This window comes from Ylistrum balloti, unplaced genomic scaffold (assembly GCF_031769215.1).
Source record: "Ylistrum balloti isolate Yb309-2 unplaced genomic scaffold, AGI_CSIRO_Ybal_v1 Utg370700, whole genome shotgun sequence".
Classification (NCBI taxonomy): Eukaryota; Metazoa; Mollusca; class Bivalvia; order Pectinida; family Pectinidae; genus Ylistrum; species Ylistrum balloti.
The window spans coordinates 650,839-669,881 of NW_026782420.1; the positions used below are offsets into that span (position 1 = coordinate 650,839).

At 36.1% G+C, this 19,043-nt stretch overlaps 1 protein-coding gene across 1 annotated transcript in view; it reads left to right on the forward strand.

Moving 5' to 3' along the window:
* LOC132557587 (double-stranded RNA-specific editase 1-like) overlaps positions 1-19,043 on the forward strand; it is a 102,836-nt gene that overhangs the window by 57,064 nt on the left and 26,729 nt on the right. Inside the window, exons 6-8 of the mRNA XM_060222096.1 lie at positions 3,009-3,054; positions 7,040-7,042; positions 17,821-18,470. Of these exons, the coding sequence (XP_060078079.1) occupies positions 3,009-3,054; positions 7,040-7,042; positions 17,821-18,470 (699 nt within the window). The remainder of the gene's footprint in view (positions 1-3,008; positions 3,055-7,039; positions 7,043-17,820; positions 18,471-19,043) is intronic.

Here is a 19,043-nt window from a genome sequence, read left to right on the forward strand (position 1 = left end):
GGCTTGTGTAGGACTTTATGTTTAGGCTTATGTAGGACTTTATGTTTAGGCTTATGTAGGCTTTTATGTCTAGGCTTGTGTAGGCTATAATGTACAGTATAGGGCAGGCCTTTATGTCTAGGCTTGTGTAGGACTTTATGTTTAGGCTTATGTAGGACTTTATGTTTAGGCTTATGTAGGCCTTTATGTCTAGGCTTGTGTAGGCTATAATGTAGAATGTAGGGCAGGCCTTTATGTCTAGGCTTGTGTAGGCTGTAATGTACAGTGTAGGGCAGGCCTTTATGTCTAGGCTTGTGTAGGCTGTAATGGACAGTGTAGGGCAGGCCTTTATGTCTAGGCTTGTGTAGGCTATAATGTACAGTATAGGGCAGGCCTTTATGTCTAGGCTTGTGTAGGCCTTTATGTCTAGGCTTGTGTAGGCTATAATGTAGAGTGTAGGGCAGGCCTTTATGTCTAGGCTTGTGTAGGCTGTAATGTACAGTGTAGGGCAGGCCTTTATGTCTAGGCTTGTGTAGGCTATAATGTACAGTGTAGGGCAGGCCTTTATGTCTAGGCTTGTGTAGGCTGTAATGTACAGTGTAGGGCAGGCCTTTATGTCTAGGCTTGTGTAGGCTATAATGTACAGTGTAGGGCAGGCCTTTATGTCTAGGCTTGTGTAGGCTATAATGTACAGTGTAGGGCAGGCCGTTATGTCTAGGCTTGTGTAGGCTATAATGTACAGTGTAGGGCAGGCCTTTATGTCTAGGCTTGTGTAGGCTATAATGTACAGTGTAGGGCAGGCCTTTATGTCTAGGCTTGTGTAGGCTATAATGTACAGTGTAGGGCAGGCCTTTATGTCTAGGCTTGTGTAGGCTATAATGTACAGTGTAGGGCAGGCCTTTATGTCTAGGCTTATGTAGGCTATAATGTACAGTGTAGGGCAGGCCTTTATGTCTAGGCTTGTGTAGGCTATAATGTACAGTGTAGGGCAGGCCTTTATGTCTAGGCTTGTGTAGGCTATAATGTACAGTGTAGGGCAGGCCTTTATGTCTAGGCTTGTGTAGGCTATAATGTACAGTGTAGGGCAGGCCTTTATGTCTAGGCTTATGTAGGCTATAATGTACAGTGTAGGGCAGGCCGTTATATACAGAGTTGACCTTTATTTGTTACTAGACTTTATGTTAAAGTTCATTTATAGAGTGCTCAGTATTATATTATAGTTAAAAAAACACAAAGTAAAAGACAGATAACTTTGGAAGTTTGGTTTCAAAATAAGTGTGATTAGAATATTGCCCCCTGAATAGTGTTTATACATGCAAGTGTTCGTGTGAACCTGCAGACTAAGCCGTCTGAAAGACTATAATATTGCTGTACAGGCAGCTGAAAAATATTGTACATTGTATATTTCCTTTTCATGCCATTTCTCCTGCTATCCATGATTCTCTAATCTATCTTACTGTCCCTGTCCATTGTCACGGCTCTGACATTTTATTTCTCCAATGAAATTAACATCCCAATCTGCCGCCTTTGTTATTCCTATTCTGACACAGCTTAGTTATAAATTGATATTTTCTGGCTTCACAATTGAAGCGTAATTCTGTTATTATTTTATGTTTGAACTGTATTGTAATAACTATTCTGTGTGATTGAGGCGAGGCAAATAACATTCACTGTGACAGTCTACAGTGTTGTATAGGACAGACCTGGCACAAATATCACACACTGTAACAGTGTACAGTGTTGTGTAGGACAGACCTGGCACATATATCACACACTGCATGTCTACAGTGTTGTGTAGGACAGACCTGGCACATATATCACACACTGTAACGGTGTACAGTGTTGTGTAGGACAGACCTGGCACAAATATCACACACTGTAACGGTGTACAGTGTTGTATAGGACAGACCTGGCACAAATATCACACACTGTAACGGTGTACAGTGTTGTATAGGACAGACCTGGCACAAATATCACACACTGTAACGGTGTACAGTGTTGTGTAGGACAGACCTGGCACAAATATCACACATTGTAACAGTCTACAGTGTTGTGTAGGACAGACCTGGCACAAATATCACACATTGTAACAGTCTACAGTGTTGTGTAAGACAGACCTGGCACAAATATCACTCACTGTAACGGTCTACAGTGTTGTGTAGGACAGACCTGGCACAAAAAATATACACTGTAACAGTCTACAGTGTTGTGTAGGACAGACCTGGCACAAATATCACACAATGTAACAGTGTACAGTGTTGTGTAGGACAGACCTGGCACAAATATCACACACTGTAACGGTGTACAGTGTTGTATAGGACAGACCTGGCACAAATATCACACACTGTAACAGTGTACAGTGTTGTGTAGGACAGACCTGGCACAAATATCACACACTGTAACAGTGTACAGTGTTGTGTAGGACAGACCTGGCACAAATATCACACACTGTAACGGTCTACAGTGTTGTGTAGGACATACCTGGCACATATATCACACACTGTAACAGTGTACAGTGTTGTATAGGACAGACACTAATATCTGTATGCACTAATTGTTAAGTGAGATTCAGTGATACTTGTATAGACTTCATTTTAGCTGATTGCCTGTTAAACTTGTTTGTACTGTATGTAAATTGATGGACAGTAATACTGGTATGAATGGTAACATTGAAAGTAACCCTGTAAAGAGAGTGTTTTGGTACTGCTTGATGAACTCAGTATATTTTGGAGGCAAGATTTAGGGTTATTTACCATTCTTTTAGCTGGAAAACAAATAAAAACTTTAAAGCAATATATTTATCTGTTTGCAAAATTCTCATACATTTTCTTTGAAACCTTGATCTCCAAATCAGTCATGATCCTGAATTATCCAGGATGTGTAAGGACAGTTGTACTTGAGATTTGAAGGTGGTATTTCGCAGGGAAGTGTAGCACAAACTTACTGGTGGTATACATCTGCTTTGTTCCCTCGTGTTACAGTAATAAAGCACAGACCTATCAATTATTTAACACCAATTGTCTCCAAACTTCCATGGAACAGTCTTAATAATTCAGGTTCAAGTTTCAATAAAACGTTGACAATTGATTTTAGTTAATGTTACCTTGTATACATTAATAGCTTGGACGCAGAAACTGTCACTATCTGATCAATTTATTACCAAGATTATGAAAGTTTTAAGATATAAAATTTCAATATTTAGCAGGGTAAAATTATTAATTTTCTCTAATAGTTATTTAATATCAGCTGGCCTACTAATTCTGATTTGTAAAGGAAAGCTAGTCGGCTCCGGCTTTATTGCTGTGTCCAGGATGATCTGTATTTTGATTGGGTTGTCCTCTGCTCTTTATTGGATAACTGAGATCAACCCAGTGTAGTTCCCAGTTAATTGTCCTATACATAGATCAGCCTTTCAGGACAGTCGGCAGGTGCTTGTTATTCCTGGGTAAATGAAGAGATGTGTTTCTTTGTTGAAGCCATCTATCAAGAGAGGCCTGAGCATGGTGAAGTTATAGGTCACCCCCCTGTATCGATTTATACTGTAGGTGATGCCCTTATATGGCAATTGCCGTTTCCTTATGTGATGATTAGCTATTGTTTGAGCCGATTCTCTTCTGAATCTGCCGATAATAGAATGCCCTTTTTCTATGACATTTGCACAAAGCTGATTGTGTGTGCTAGGTGATGGTAAAACTAATAAATAAAAGTACAGTGCAGTTGTTGAATGTCAGTTATAGTAAATGAAAATTTAACTTGTATTTTTATTTTCAATTTCATTAGTGACAGGCTTATAACTTATATTGATCTACTTTAATGCTGCAAAGTATATACCTGCTACTGGATGTTTTTGTTTTTTTCTTGGAAGCAGGGTCCGAGTGCAGAGATGGGGATGTACATGTATTTCTTTACTGATTTTCTTAGTACTAATAGGCAGTTACAATCATTATAGAAAATTTAATACTAAAATAACTAAAATAAATAGTGTTTCAGAATGATGGAGCTAAGATCCTGTACAGAACCTGATGTAGTACAGTATCAAGTTATAGAGGACTGATGTTCAGGATCAAGTAATAGAGGACTGATGTTCAGGATCAAGTTGTAGAGGACTGTTGTTCAGGATCAAGTTGTAGAGGACTGTGTTGTTCAGGATCAAGTTGTAGAGGACTGTGTTGTTCAGGATCAAGTTGTAGATGACTGTGTTGTTCAGGATCAAGTTGTAGAGGACTGTGTTGTACAGGATCATGGATCAAGGTGACTGTGTTGTTCAGGATCAACTGTGTGTTGTACAGGATCATGTTGTAGAGACTGTGTTGTTCAGGATCAAGTTGTAGAGGACTGTGTTGTTCAGGATCAAGTTGTAGATGACTGTGTTGTTCAGGATCAAGTTGTAGATGACTGTGTTGTACAGGATCATGTTGTAGAGGACTGTGTTGTTCAGGATCAAGTTGTAGAGGACTGTGTTGTACAGGATCAAGTTGTAGAGGACTGTTGTTCAGGATCAAGTTGTAGAGGACTGTTGTTCAGGATCATGTTGTAGAGGACTGTGTTGTTCAGGATCAAGTTGTAGAGGACTGTGTTGTACAGGATCATGTTGTAGATGACTGTGTTGTTCAGGATCAAGTTGTAGAGGACTGTGTTGTACAGGATCATGTTGTAGATGACTGTGTTGTTCAGGATCAAGGTATAGAGGACTGTGTTGTACAGGATCATGTTGTAGAGGACTGTGTTGTTCAGGATCAAGTTGTAGAGGACTGTGTTGTTCAGGATCAAGTTGTAGAGGACTGTGTTGTACAGGATCAAGTTGTAGAGGACTGTGTTGTTCAGGATCAAGTTGTAGAGGACTGTGTTGTTCAGGATCAAGTTGTAGAGGACTGTGTTGTTCAGGATCAAGTTGTAGAGGACTGTGTTGTACAGGATCAAGTTGTAGAGGACTGTGTTGTACAGAATCAAGTTGTAGAGGACTGTGTTGTACAGAATCAAGTTGTAGAGGACTGTGTTGTACAGGATCAAGTTGTAGAGGACTGTGTTGTACAGGATCTAGTTGTGGGGAACCTTGATGTAGGCGATATTGTTGTACAGTTGTTGTTGTTGTAGGGACTGTCAAGACTGATATATTTACCTGGCTGGGTGGTTGTCTTTGTAGTGAAAACAATAATATTCTTCAAGGTAAAGAAAAACTACAATGGCATATCGATTGAAATCATTGTGCAACATGTGCGAGCTATCTGTTGTTTTGTCACCTGTACTGTGTGTATTGGTAACATTTGGTAGATTACATCTGTAAACATCTTCAGGGGAGTATGGATGTAACACATGTTGGAGTGCATTTACTTAAATCATTGACCCTCCTTTACATTGTATTTGCTTGCAAGTTGATTAATTACTGTTTTATGTTGATGGAAGTTGACAGGGTGAAAGATATATCCATTAATGTTATGGTAATGACCTCCTTATTATAAAAAGTTGATACAGAATTTTGTCCACAGTCATGTCACCTAAAACAACAAAATACAAAAAACTTTGTCTCTACCCCCTCTATATTAATGACACAGTTGTGTGTCTCTACCCCCTCTATATTAATGACACAGTTGTGTGTCTCTACCCCCTCTATATTAATGACACAGTTGTGTGTCTCTACCCCCTCTATATTAATGACACAGTTGTGTGTCTCTACCCCCTCTATATTAATGACACAGTTGTGTGTCTCTACCCCCTCTATGTTAACGACACAGTTGTGTGTCTCTACCCCCTCTATGTTAACGGCACAGTTGTGTGTCCTTACCCCCTCTATGTTAACAACACAGTTGTGTGTCTCTACCCCCTCTATGTTAACGACACAGTTGTGTGTCTCTACCCCCTCTATGTTAATGACACAGTTGTGTGTCTCTACTCCCTCTATATTAATGACACAGTTGTGTGTCTCTACCCCCTCTATATTAATGACACAGTTGTGTGTCTCTACCCCCTCTATATTAATGACACAGTTGTGTGTCTCTACCCCCTCTATATTAATGACACAGTTGTGTGTCTCTACCCCCTCTATATTAATGACACAGTTGTGTGTCTCTACCCCCTCTATATTAATGACACAGTTGTGTGTCTCTACCCCCTCTATATTAATGACACAGTTGAAGGCCCTTAATTTGTAAACCAGAACCTTTGTCCCGTGTGAGTTACTTCTGCATTACTTAACACAGAATACTGTAAAATCCATCATTTTTGTGGTGGATTTATTTTCGTTAATTACCTGGGTACTCTAAATCTACGAATTCATACATCCACAAACTGTTTAAGTGAATAGAAGTAGATTTAATGAGCTAATCTATTGTCCATGAAGTGGTATTTTTTGGAAAACCACAAAATTGAGCTCCACCAAAACATGTGATTTTACAGTATGCTTTTCAATATTTGAAATAGATTTCTGATTTAAATTTTTGGAACAAATTGCTTCAAGCTTTGTGAGAATAAACCAATTGTAACAGTGATTATTGACAAATTTGAATTTTGGATTAGATTTAGATTTTAATCAAAGCAAAACTGACACTCAAAATATATCAACCTAACTTATCTCAACTAACATAGAGCTGTGAAATATCACTTTTGTTTGATACGTAGCTGTAAATTTTCACTGAAGACTTTTTAACTCTAACGAAGCATTGGGAAACTGGCTGCTTGATGTTTACCATAAACAAGGGATGAAGATCTTGGCCTATGAAGTAAGCAGTACCACCATATGGAATGGGCCTGAAAACAAATATGCGATGATTTGATTACTGAATTAAACAAATATTACATTAGTGATATCTATTGACTAGGCATCCTTTATATAAAATAAGGGTAAAGTTTCATTGTATATGTTGATGAGAGATCAATGATACTTCAACAATTTCCTACTGTGGTATTTATTGCCAAGAGCTTTTGTGATAAATTATGTTCTATAATACCATTACAGGTCAGAAGTGGTTTGTATGTTATGGTTGTGTTATGTACCCTATTAATTACCGTGTTGGGAAATCGGTTTATTGTTGTATTGTGTGGCCCTATAACCTGAGGGACTAAGTAAGTCGGAGGGCTGTATCAAGATTCACTCAAACTCTACTTAAGCTTCATCAGGCTGCTAGACATACAACATTATAACATGCAATGGGGGATATTTGAATTCACTGACTGAAATGTCTAAATACACCTCTTGGCTCTTTGGCCATATTTAAGGTTTCTTGGTAAGGAGATGTAATTTGCTTTGTATTAAACCTGTAGAAACATAATGATACTGTCTGTTCTAAGTATTATAAGATGCCATGTTTTAAAACTGCCACGGTATAAGTAGCAAGAGAGCTCCCTTTTACATTCAGAACTGGACGGTGTTCTGTAGAGATGTTATTGACAAATTAACAAGACTGAAATACAAAACTCTTAACACAAATTTATGTTCAGGTGTCTGTTCAAATCACCATGCTTCCCTGGTCATTGTCTCTCCATCAGTCTATGATCGATGACATCCGTCCTTTTAGACAATCATTGCTATGCCTCTTTTTTGAGAAGTACTGAATGAACCTTTCTAGAATTTCACTTGAAGGTTACCCTTGGTCATTAGTTGCACTCTTTCGATATTGGGACTGCATAGAAAGTGTAAGAAATATATAAGTATATAAATAAAGTGTAAGAAATATATACGTATATAAATAAAGTGTAAGAAATATGTAAGTATATATAGAAAGTATAAGAAATATATAAGTATATAAATAAAGTGTAAGAAATATATAAGTATATAAATAAAGTAGAAGAAATATATAAGTATATAAAGAAAGTGTAAAAAATATATAAGTATATAAATAAAGTATAGGTATGCTGTTGGTGGTGTAAGAAATCTTCATTTTTGAGATCACTGTTATACTTTATCCATGAGACAGTACGGATTGCTGTATGTTGGAATATGGGTTATACAGCTTAGCTATAGTGGCTGTATGGTATTCTGACATGCCAGATAATTTGTAGCGTGAAAACGATTGCCTTATGAACGTAGTTTTTATTTTCACAGTGAGTGCAAGTATATTGAACACATTCAGGTATAAGGCAGCAAGCAGGCAGGAAGCATCTTCTGAGGTTGTGTGAGAGATATTTTGCTGATGTCTAATTGTAACCATCCATGTTGATGATTATTGAAGTGAGTGGATTTTAAGAGTACTTGGTTCCATCACTCCCTATTCACATTAATATGTTTATATAGACAGATTATTCCTTGATAGTAATATTTGTGTAGCATATGTGTGGTAATTGTTTAGAGAAATGTGAGTGACTTTTCTGTGTAATTTATTGATTTGTGACTAGATGTAAGAGACTCCCCCTCCCTCCGAGTGCCATTTAACTTTGTTAAGTATAGATTACCAAGGATGTCAGTAGTTGTAACAGTTACTAAAAGGCTTGCCTGCTATCCTCACTCCAGAAAGTTAGACTAGAGTTAAAGTACTGTGACCAAGTCCCTATAGAATACTTCTATAATGATATATTTGGTTTAGTTACACTGTTTGGTACAGTGAGCATTACGTGATACTACTCATACTGATATGAAACAGATGAATACTGAATTTTTTGTGGTGGTATGATTTCTCAGGAGATTCAATCCTAACATCATTTTTGTTTGAACCTTTGATATGACAATAACAGTGACATAATGGTGGAACACAAACCTAAACACTATTCCAAAACGCTGGCGGAGAACAGCGGTGTACCCAGGCCGCGAATCCTGGTGTATTATTGGAGATTAAAAATGGATGTATTTCCAGTCTCGATCATGGTCGCGTAACCCTGTCCAGCAGTGCCTCCGACAAGTATTGTAATTCTTGTCAGTCATCGCACTAGGGAGTTTCTCTCACTTCATCCTAACTGTATGTTTCCTCCCAGCTTTCTGCTGTCTTCATATCATTGACTTTGGAACTGGAGGTTCTGTAGTTCTGTGTTTTTGACAGGTATGTAAAACTTTGTAAGAACTTGTTTATATCTCATCCTTGTTCATGTTATAGGGTGCATATCTGACACTTGTTTCATGGGGTACATATTTTAGGGGAACCATTTATCTTTTATGGGGTACATATTTTAGGGGAACCATGTATATTTTATGGGGTACATATTTTAGGGGAACCATGTATATTTTATGGGGTACATATTTGAGGGGAACCATGTATATTTTATGGAGTACATATTTGAGGGGAACCATGTATATTTTATGGGGTACATATTTGAGGGGAACCATGTATATTTTATGGGGTACATATTTGAGGGGAACCATGTATATTTTATGGGGTACATATTTGAGGGGAACCATGTATATTTTATGGAGTACATATTTGAGGGGAACCATGTATATTTTATGGAGTACATATTTGAGGGGAACCATGTATATTTTATGGGGTACATATTTGAGGGGAACCATGTATATTTTATGGGGTACATATTTGAGGGGAACCATGTATATTTTATGGGGTACATATTTGAGGGGAACCATGTATATTTTATGGAGTACATATTTGAGGGGAACCATGTATATTTTATGGAGTACATATTTGAGGGGAACCATGTATATTTTATGGAGTACATATTTGAGGGGAACCATGTATATTTTATGGAGTACATATTTGAGGGGAACCATGTATATTTTATGGGGTACATATTTGAGGGGAACCATGTATATTTTATGGGGTACATATTTGAGGGGAACCATGTATATTTTATGGGGTACATATTTGAGGGGAACCATGTATATTTTATGGAGTACATATTTATGATAAAGTGAAATCAACATTTCAGTAAAGAAGCACGGAGGTGCATGCAATGTATAAACAGAATTTTCCACTTTTGATACCGGTATGGTACAGGTTACAAGCCATTACTTTACTACAAGGACAACTATTGGAGCTGAGGTTATCATAATTAGGTCATGTGACCCGAAGGTCATGATGACCTATAGTCATGGTGCTTCAATCTCGTCTGGTGTGCGTCATCTGCCATCTGCCATGGGCAAGTTTTTGACGTTTCAAACTTCTTCTCAAGTTCAACCAGAGAGATTGAGCTCAAACTTGCATGAAATGATCCTGAGATAGTCCTGACCAAGTGTTGTTATTTTTCGGGTTTGTCTGAAATCCAAGATGGCCACCATCGTGAAAAAACATATTTTAATCTTCTCCACTGGTGCCATTGAAGTAAAAAATTGATGGAAAAGGTAGCCAGCAAATTGGTTTTTTTTTACCTTGTCAAAACTTCCATCCAGGGAGTTCATTTTGTGATATGATTGCACAAGTATGGTTTTGCTGTACAACATCTATTTCAAACTTCTCAAGTTTCACCAGTTGGAGATCTAACTTTACAGTCAAAATTAGGTATCAGATTTATTACAGTTACCTACTGCTCACCAGAACTACCATCTACATCATGGAAAACAGCTTCTTAGTAAGATTTCGTTCAAAGTAGAAAAATAACCCTGCTAAAAGTTTTTATAGTCAGATGAACATCAAGACGCATTAGTCTTTTGTTTTTAATTTCTTGTATTGATTACTCAATATGCTGACTAATAATGAAAAAAGGGGAATGTTCATTTACATACTGATGTTAAGATCATATGTGTACAGTTTTACTTTATTACAATTAGACCTCAACATTTGAAGTATTCAGTAACTTTCGATAGCAAGGCGATCAGTACATACCTTCTACAACTTATACTGCTTCTTTGGCTGTGATTTCTCGGATGTTACTTTGAAGTAGTTTTTCCCTTTAGCGTCAAAACCACTCGACATTTAAACTAGACTGTACTTGATCAGCTTTACTCTGAAAACATTTTGTAAAAGACTTTTGAACCAAAATTTACCATCTCTATGAAGTAATGAACTCTTACCTAGGTAAACAGCTAGCTGGCTGTGTTTTCAATAATGAATATTGATGTAATTGAAGTAGACTTAAATCTGTTCCCTGATTTATCATGCTGCACCATTAGTACTCAGTGGTAGCTTCTATACTTAGCTGGTTGTGTAATGTGAATTTATCATTATAGTACTGATTTCTCAAGATTGTAGAAATATAGTTATTTTGGTGTACAAGGCTAGACTTATCTATATTAAAAGTGCACTGTTTTTTAAGCTACAATAGATCTATAGATTATATCAACACAATCTGCCTGAAGAAGCCAAAGAAAGTAGAATCACCATGGGGACAGTCTTGTGTTTTTGGCATTTTTTTTTAAACATATGGTCAAATCTATGATACAAAATCTTACCAATGAAAATAGATTTACATTATTTTATATCTTAAAGAATGTAAAAAGTCTGTTAGATTGATAAAGAGTCCCTCCACATTCTACTCCATCCACATTCTTCTCCATCCACATCCAGTTCCATCCACGTCCCGCTCCATCCACAGCCCGCATTCATTCTGCCTGTTTGTTGAAGTGCATTAAGAATTCCCCAGTAGGTTACTAAATCATTGACATAACACCATTATATTGTTTCTTTTTTACACAAAATTCTTTCTTTATGATGAAAGCATGGGAAGAATCAACTTGTAAAGTCGTAAAATGAGAACAGATTGTGAGGAAGATTTTAGGTTTTATTATATAAAACCATTTGGCCAACGTTATCAGGTACTGCATCATCAGGTTTACTTCAACAAAGAAACTGAATGTTATTAATAGAGTAAATGAAAGTGCTTTGGTAATATGATCTTATATATTTCTACTGTAAGTGGTATCAAATCATCGCATTATATATATTGTAGTTAAAAAATTATAGCGTATTTAAGATCAGATATTCTGTACAGAATCCAATATGTGTTATTTTTTTTTACCTATATATTACCGCTGAATTTTTGTGAAGTTTACATAAGTAAACGCATTGTGATTGTAAATAGATTTCTATTTGATTTTACAGAAGTAGATAACGGCTGCGTCTACTGACATAATAAATATAACCATCAACCATTTGAATGTTGATTTATTCAACTCTTTGATGGATTTTTAATGGATACACAAGGGATCTTCATTATTGGTAACAGAGACACTGTTTGTGTGGTCCTTATTGACAATAGAGACGAGCAGCTTTATAAAAATAATTGAATATACAAGTAAGCAAGTCTGACTTTGAGGCAAGGTTTTACCTCATTTTACAGAAACATGGAAAGGAAATTACCATGATTTTTTTTAATATTTTATGTGTTTTCAATTTCCACTGATTCATCTAGTTTTCTTGTCATGTTGCGACCACCATTGCTTGTTAACAGACATGAAGTTGGGTTTAGAACATGATTGTTGTTTTTATTTGATGAAATTGTTTTCATTATCAGTTGAGTCCCATTACCAATAAAGTTTATTCTTTTACATAAACTAGATGAATTAGGACTTGCCTCTTTGATTTATAAATCCATGCAAGACAAAGACATATTTTCCAATTTCAGTTTAAAAGTCTTTAAAAAAAACCCCTAAATTTAGAGCTAGAGATTTGAACCCCGCATTATGATATGTGGGTTATTCAGATTGCCCCAGTCTGTGGTTTATCATCCGTCTATTAACAGTCATTGTTATTGCTATTTCTTTAGAAGCATTAGATGGATCTTTCTCAAATTTCATCTGAAGGTTCCTGTTGGTCCTTCATTGTGCCTGTTTGAGGACTAATTGGATAAGCAAAATGACTGATCGGTGACCACCTTCCATTTTGACAATGACATTTTTTTTTTTTTTTTCTTTAGCTGGTTTAAGTTGGATCTTTTTCAAATCTAATATGTAGGTTCTCCTTAGTTCTAGTAATGTCCTCATGCCTTTCTGTCAGATCAGGTAATCAGAGTGAGTGACAAATAGCCATCTTCGATTTTGACTATTAGAGAATATTATTGCTAATTCTAAGAGGAATTTACAAATTTCATACTATAAAGAGCAAAAACAGAAGAAAGAAGGAACAAAAAAGAAGTGAAACGATTGAATATTTAAAGAACAAATAGGTAACAAACCGTAGTGGACTCCAAGATTTCTCTGATATCTCTTTTTATGTGTGAATGATTAATAAAGGTATATATGTAGGATATAATTCTAGGGCTGTTTGATGATACAATTGATCTGATGATGACCTTACAGGTGAACTTGTGATGATCTCAAGGAGACCTTATAAAATTACAGATGACCCTGTGTTGATCTCAATAAGATTTAACAGTCTTGCTAGTGATCCTCTAGTCAGCTGTTCTTAAAGTGACCTTCCTGTGCGCTGGTGACCTTACAGTTGACCTTATAATGACCTTACTAGTGACCTTATGACCTTAGAGATGACTCTGTGATGATTCTCTAGTGAGTTGGTGACTTTATACAGTTGAAATTTATTGACTTTGACTGTAAAGAAGACCTTATGACCTTATAATGACCTTATAAGTGTTGACATCGGCTTGACAGTCAAAACAAATTTTGAATAGGTACATATTTAACGAATCTTACTTTTAAATTGTCAGAACTAACAATTCCTTGCCTGTTGTTGTGGACTTGATTAGATTTCGTCCTTCGTCTTTGACAGGTAAACAATCTTGACATTCAAAAGGAAATTACGTAGCAGATACCTGTTTTAGATTTGGGATTAGTTGTTGTAGTTAGATGTTTCCTAAAATAAACAAAAATCACTTTTTGTTTTGGTAACTAATGGAAACTTCACAGGTTTAAGTGTAAAACCAATTGGTAGCTTTGTAAGTGGTAAATGTGAAGAGAAATGGCAGGATTTGTTTGTTATGGAAGCTGTATTGGCACATGTCCAAGGAAAGATGGGAGGTTGACGGGTGGGGGAGGGCTGTACATGACACGGGGTCCTGTTATTATGCACTTGTCCAGCAGACATTTCTTGAAACAGGGTCCTGTTATTATCGACACATGAAGAAAAAACAGTATTAAAACGCATCAAATTTATAACAACCTCTATAATGCTCTATAAAACTTACAATATCACTTGAAATATATTACTATAAGATGAATATCTAAAAACATGATAACGTCCAATAGTGTCACCCAATTCAATATCATGAGCCGGTTCCTTGTGTTTGTCACAACCAGTTGTAATATTGACCAATATCAGTGAATACAGACAGTGTCTCTTTGGTTATATAGCTGAGCCACTCAGCCAATTAAATAAGATATGTACTGAGGAGAAAGGTTATCCTAGATAATACACATATTCAGAATGTTTGTGGCTGGTGAATTAGTTTTTGTATTAAAACTTTCTCAAAACCAATATTTACCGTCAGATTGCCTGGAATTTCATATTACATTTAGACACTTTTTTAGAAAAAATATTACTAACAATTCTGTTTTTTCAATGCAATAATGAAACTAGACACACAATATTTTCACCTGAAAATTGACAATATGCAAACACTTCAATAAAAATTTTCATCCATTCATGCCATCCTTTGAACATCTTTATGTATAACATCTTTCAAAACTCACATTAAATGTAAATATATATTGAGAGGTTTTAGCTTTTCAAACCACTTTAAGACAAACTAAGAAAACCATTCATTATTCTCCAGTTTTAGTCTAGGTAGAATATAACTACATTGCAGTCAGTCCGTCCCTGGGTTCTACACTCTACAGTAATTGATTAGAGGGGGGTTCTTTGGGGTTACAAACACGTCACAAATTGGTTTAGTTGTACTTACAGAAGTGCCATCTATTGTTCAGACTCAAGCGGATGTGACTAGATTAGCCAGGCATCTTGTTTGAAACACATCAATATGGTCTTGAGTTTCTTGCAGTTTGTCTATAAAAGTAAATTATAAGTTCCCATGTCCTGAGTCAGATGTCTTACCTTAAATTAAAGCTCTGTGGTCGGTAAATGAGTTTTCAGTAAAGCTGCCTGATCTTCTCTATTAATGTTGGAAATGTTCTATGGAACACGTAGATGATTAAACATTGGAGAAACAGACACATGATAAAGTTAGAAAGCATTGATGGATGTACTAGATAAAGTTAGAAAGCATTGATGTATGTACTAGATAAAGTTAGAAAGCATTGATGTATGTACTAGATAAAGTTAGAAAGCATTGATGGATGTACTAGATAAAGTTAGAAAGCATTGATGGATGTACTAGATAAAGTTAGAAAGCATTGATGGATGTACTAGATAAAGTTAGAAAGCATTGATGTATGTACTAGATAAAGTTAGAAAGCATTGATGGATGTACTAGATAAAGTTAGAAAGCATTGATGGATGTACCAGATAAAGTTAGAAAGCATTGATGGATGTACTAGATAAAGTTAGAAAGCATTGATGGATGTACTAGATAAAGTTAGAAAGCATTGATGGATGTACTAGATAAAGTTAGAAAGCATTGATGGATGTACCAGATAAAGTTAGAAAGCATTGATGGATGTACCAGATAAAGTTAGAAAGCATTGATGGATGTACTAGATAAAGTTAGAAAGCATTGATGGATGTACTAGATAAAGTTAGAAAGCATTGATGGATGTACTAGATAAAGTTAGAAAGCATTGATGGATGTACTAGATAAAGTTAGAAAGCATTGATGGATGTACTAGATAAAGTTAGAAAGCATTGATGGATGTACTAGATAAAGTTAGAAAGCATTGATGGATGTACTAGATAAAGTTAGAAAGCATTGATGGATGTACTAGATAAAGTTAGAAAGCATTGATGGATGTACCAGATAAAGTTAGAAAGCATTGATGGATGTACTAGATAAAGTTAGAAAGCATTGATGGATGTACTAGATAAAGTTAGAAGGCATTATGGATGTACTAGATAAAGTTAGAAAGCATTGATGGATGAAAGTTAGAAAGCATTGATGGATGTACCAGATAAAGTTAGAAAGCATTGATGGATGTACCAGATAAAGTTAGAAAGCATTGATGGATGTACTAGATAAAGTTAGAAAGCATTGATGGATGTACTAGATAAAGTTAGAAAGCATTGATGGATGTACTAGATAAAGTTAGAAAGCATTGATGGATGTACTAGATAAAGTTAGAAAGCATTGATGGATGTACTAGATAAAGTTAGAAAGCATTGATGGATGTACCAGATAAAGTTAGAAAGCATTGATGGATGTACTAGATAAAGTTAGAAAGCATTGATGGATGTACTAGATAAAGTTAGAAGGCATTATGGATGTACTAGATAAAGTTAGAAAGCATTGATGGATGAAAGTTAGAAAGCATTGATGGATGTACCAGATAAAGTTAGAAAGCATTGATGGATGTACTAGATAAAGTTAGAAAGCATTGATGGATGTACTAGATAAAGTTAGAAAGCATTGATGGATGAAAGTTAGAAAGCATTGATGGATGTACTAGATAAAGTTAGAAAGCATTGATGGATGAAAGTTAGAAAGCATTGATGGATGAAAGTTAGAAAGCATTGATGGATGTACTAGATAAAGTTAGAAAGCATTGATGGATTAGAAAGCATTGATGGATGTACTAGATAAAGTTAGAAAGCATTGATGGATGTACCAGATAAAGTTAGAAAGCATTGATGGATGAAAGTTAGAAAGCATTGATGGATGTACTAGATAAAGTTAGAAAGCATTGATGGATGTACTAGATAAAGTTAGAAAGCATTGATGGATGTACTAGATAGAATTAGAAAGCATTGATGGATGTACTAGATAAAGTTAGAAAGCATTGATGGATGTACCAGATAAAGTTAGAAAGCATTGATGGATGAAAGTTAGAAAGCATTGATGGATGTACTAGATAAAGTTAGAAAGCATTGATGGATGTACTAGATAAAGTTAGAAAGCATTGATGGATGTACTAGATAGAATTAGAAAGCATTGATGGATGTACTAGATAAAGTTAGAAAGCATTGATGGATGTACTAGATAAAGTTAGAAAGCATTGATGGATGTACTAGATAAAGTTAGAAAGCATTGTTAAAGACACCAGATGAAGTGAGAAAGCATTGATGGATGTACTAGAGTTAAATGGAGAGCAGTGATGGATGTACTGAAGTTAAATGGAGAGCAGTGATGGATGTACTGAAGTTAAATGGAGAGCAGTGATGGATGTACTAAAGTTAAATGGAGAGCAGTGATGGATGTACTGAAGTTAAATGGAGAGCAGTGATGGATGTACTGAAGTTAAATGGAGAGCAGTGATGGATGTACTAAAGTTAAATGGAGAGCAGTGATGGATGTACTGAAGTTAAATGGAGAGCAGTGATGGATGTACTGAAGTTAAATGGAGAGCAGTGATGGATGTACTGAAGTTAAATGGAGAGCAGTGATGGATGTACTGAAGTTAAATGGAGAGCAGTGATGGATGTACTAAAGTTAAATGGAAAGCAGTGATGGATGTACTAAAGTTAAATGGAGAGCAGTGATGGATGTACTGAAGTTAAATGGAGAGCAGTGAAACTTAAGTTAGAGGGAAGGACAGTAAGATGGAAAATCATAATTGAGATAGCAGTGTAGCCTCTAAATATCCAAGAATACAAGAAAAAAGGCTAGATTCTAGGTATTTCTGAACATATTCAAATATATCAGTGGTTATTAATAAATGACTGAAATACATTTTGATATGTGTTTTGGCCTAATGAAAACAAGACAAGTCAGAAAGGTATTCTATATGACATACTTCAGTATCCTTTGATTTTGTTAAACTTAAGGTGTATTCTGTATGTTCTAACCATACATCACATTAAATATGTGACTGTTAAATGACACATGCAGAGAATTTTCTTTTACATCTTCTCATTTCTGGCTGTCCTCTTTAAAGTATTGGTTTAATTTTATCATTTCAGATGACACAATAGGAGGCGACATGTTGGGTAAGCGACGTCACGGTATCATGGGGCCGGGTGGTAAACGCAGGAAACTTCATGGTCCACCCGTCCAGAAAAATGCTCTGATGCAGCTCAATGAACTGAAGCCTGGACTTGAATTCCGATTTGTTTCCCAAACGGGGCCAGTGCATGCCCCAATGTTTATTATGTCAGTAGAGGTGAACAGCACAACTTTTGAAGGAAATGGTACAACCAAAAAGCTGGCTAAACTTCGAGCTGCGGAGAAGGCTCTGAAGTCTTTTGTACAGTTCCCTAATGCCGCCGAAGCCCACAAGGCTATGGGGCGTGACATCACAACCGATGATTTCACATCGGACACAGCAAACAACTCAAATAATGAGCTGTTGTTTAATGACTTTGAATCTCAAAAGAATGATGCAATGGGGAATTTTCCTGCCATGGAACAAAATGGTTCCAGCAAACCTAAGAGGAAGTCTGCCGTTCCTGCTCAGCCAGATGGAAAAAATCCTGTCATGATTTTAAATGAACTTCGACCAGGACTAAAGTATGAATATGTTGGGGAGAGGGGTGAGAGTCACGCAAAAAGTTTTGAAATGTCAGTGACAGTGGATGGAGAAATCTTCACAGGATCAGGTCGTAATAAAAAAATGGCTAAATCTCGTGCAGCACAAGCAGCGCTGACAAAGATATTTCATCTGGAGTTCCCCTATGCACCAGGTATGTTATATCACATTATATTTCAGTGTTTATGTGGATATAGTAATCTAGGTAGTAGTGACTGTATGGGTCATGCCTGTAGTGTGTGTAATATTTACCTGGTCATTAGTGTGTGTAATATGTACCTGTTAATTAGTGTGTGTAATATGTACCTGTTAATTAGTGTGTGTAATATTTACCTGGTAATTAGTGTGTGTAATATATACCTGTTAATTAGTGTGTGTAATATATACCTGTTAATTAGTGTGTGTAATATGTATCTGTTAATTAGTGTGTGTAATATTTACCTGGTAATTAGTGTGTGTAATATGTACCTGTTAATTAGTGTGTGTAATATGTACCTGTGTATCTGTTAATTAGTGTAAGATGTACATGTGTACATGTTGATTTGTGAATGTATGAAATACCTGTGAATTAGTGTGTGTTAGATGTACCTGTGTACCTGTTTGTGTAAGTGTGATGTACCTGTGAATTAGTGTGTGTTAGATGTACCTGTGTACCTGTGAATTAGTGTGTGTTAGATGTACCTGTGTATCTGTGAATAAGTGTGTGTTAGATGTACCTGTGTATCTG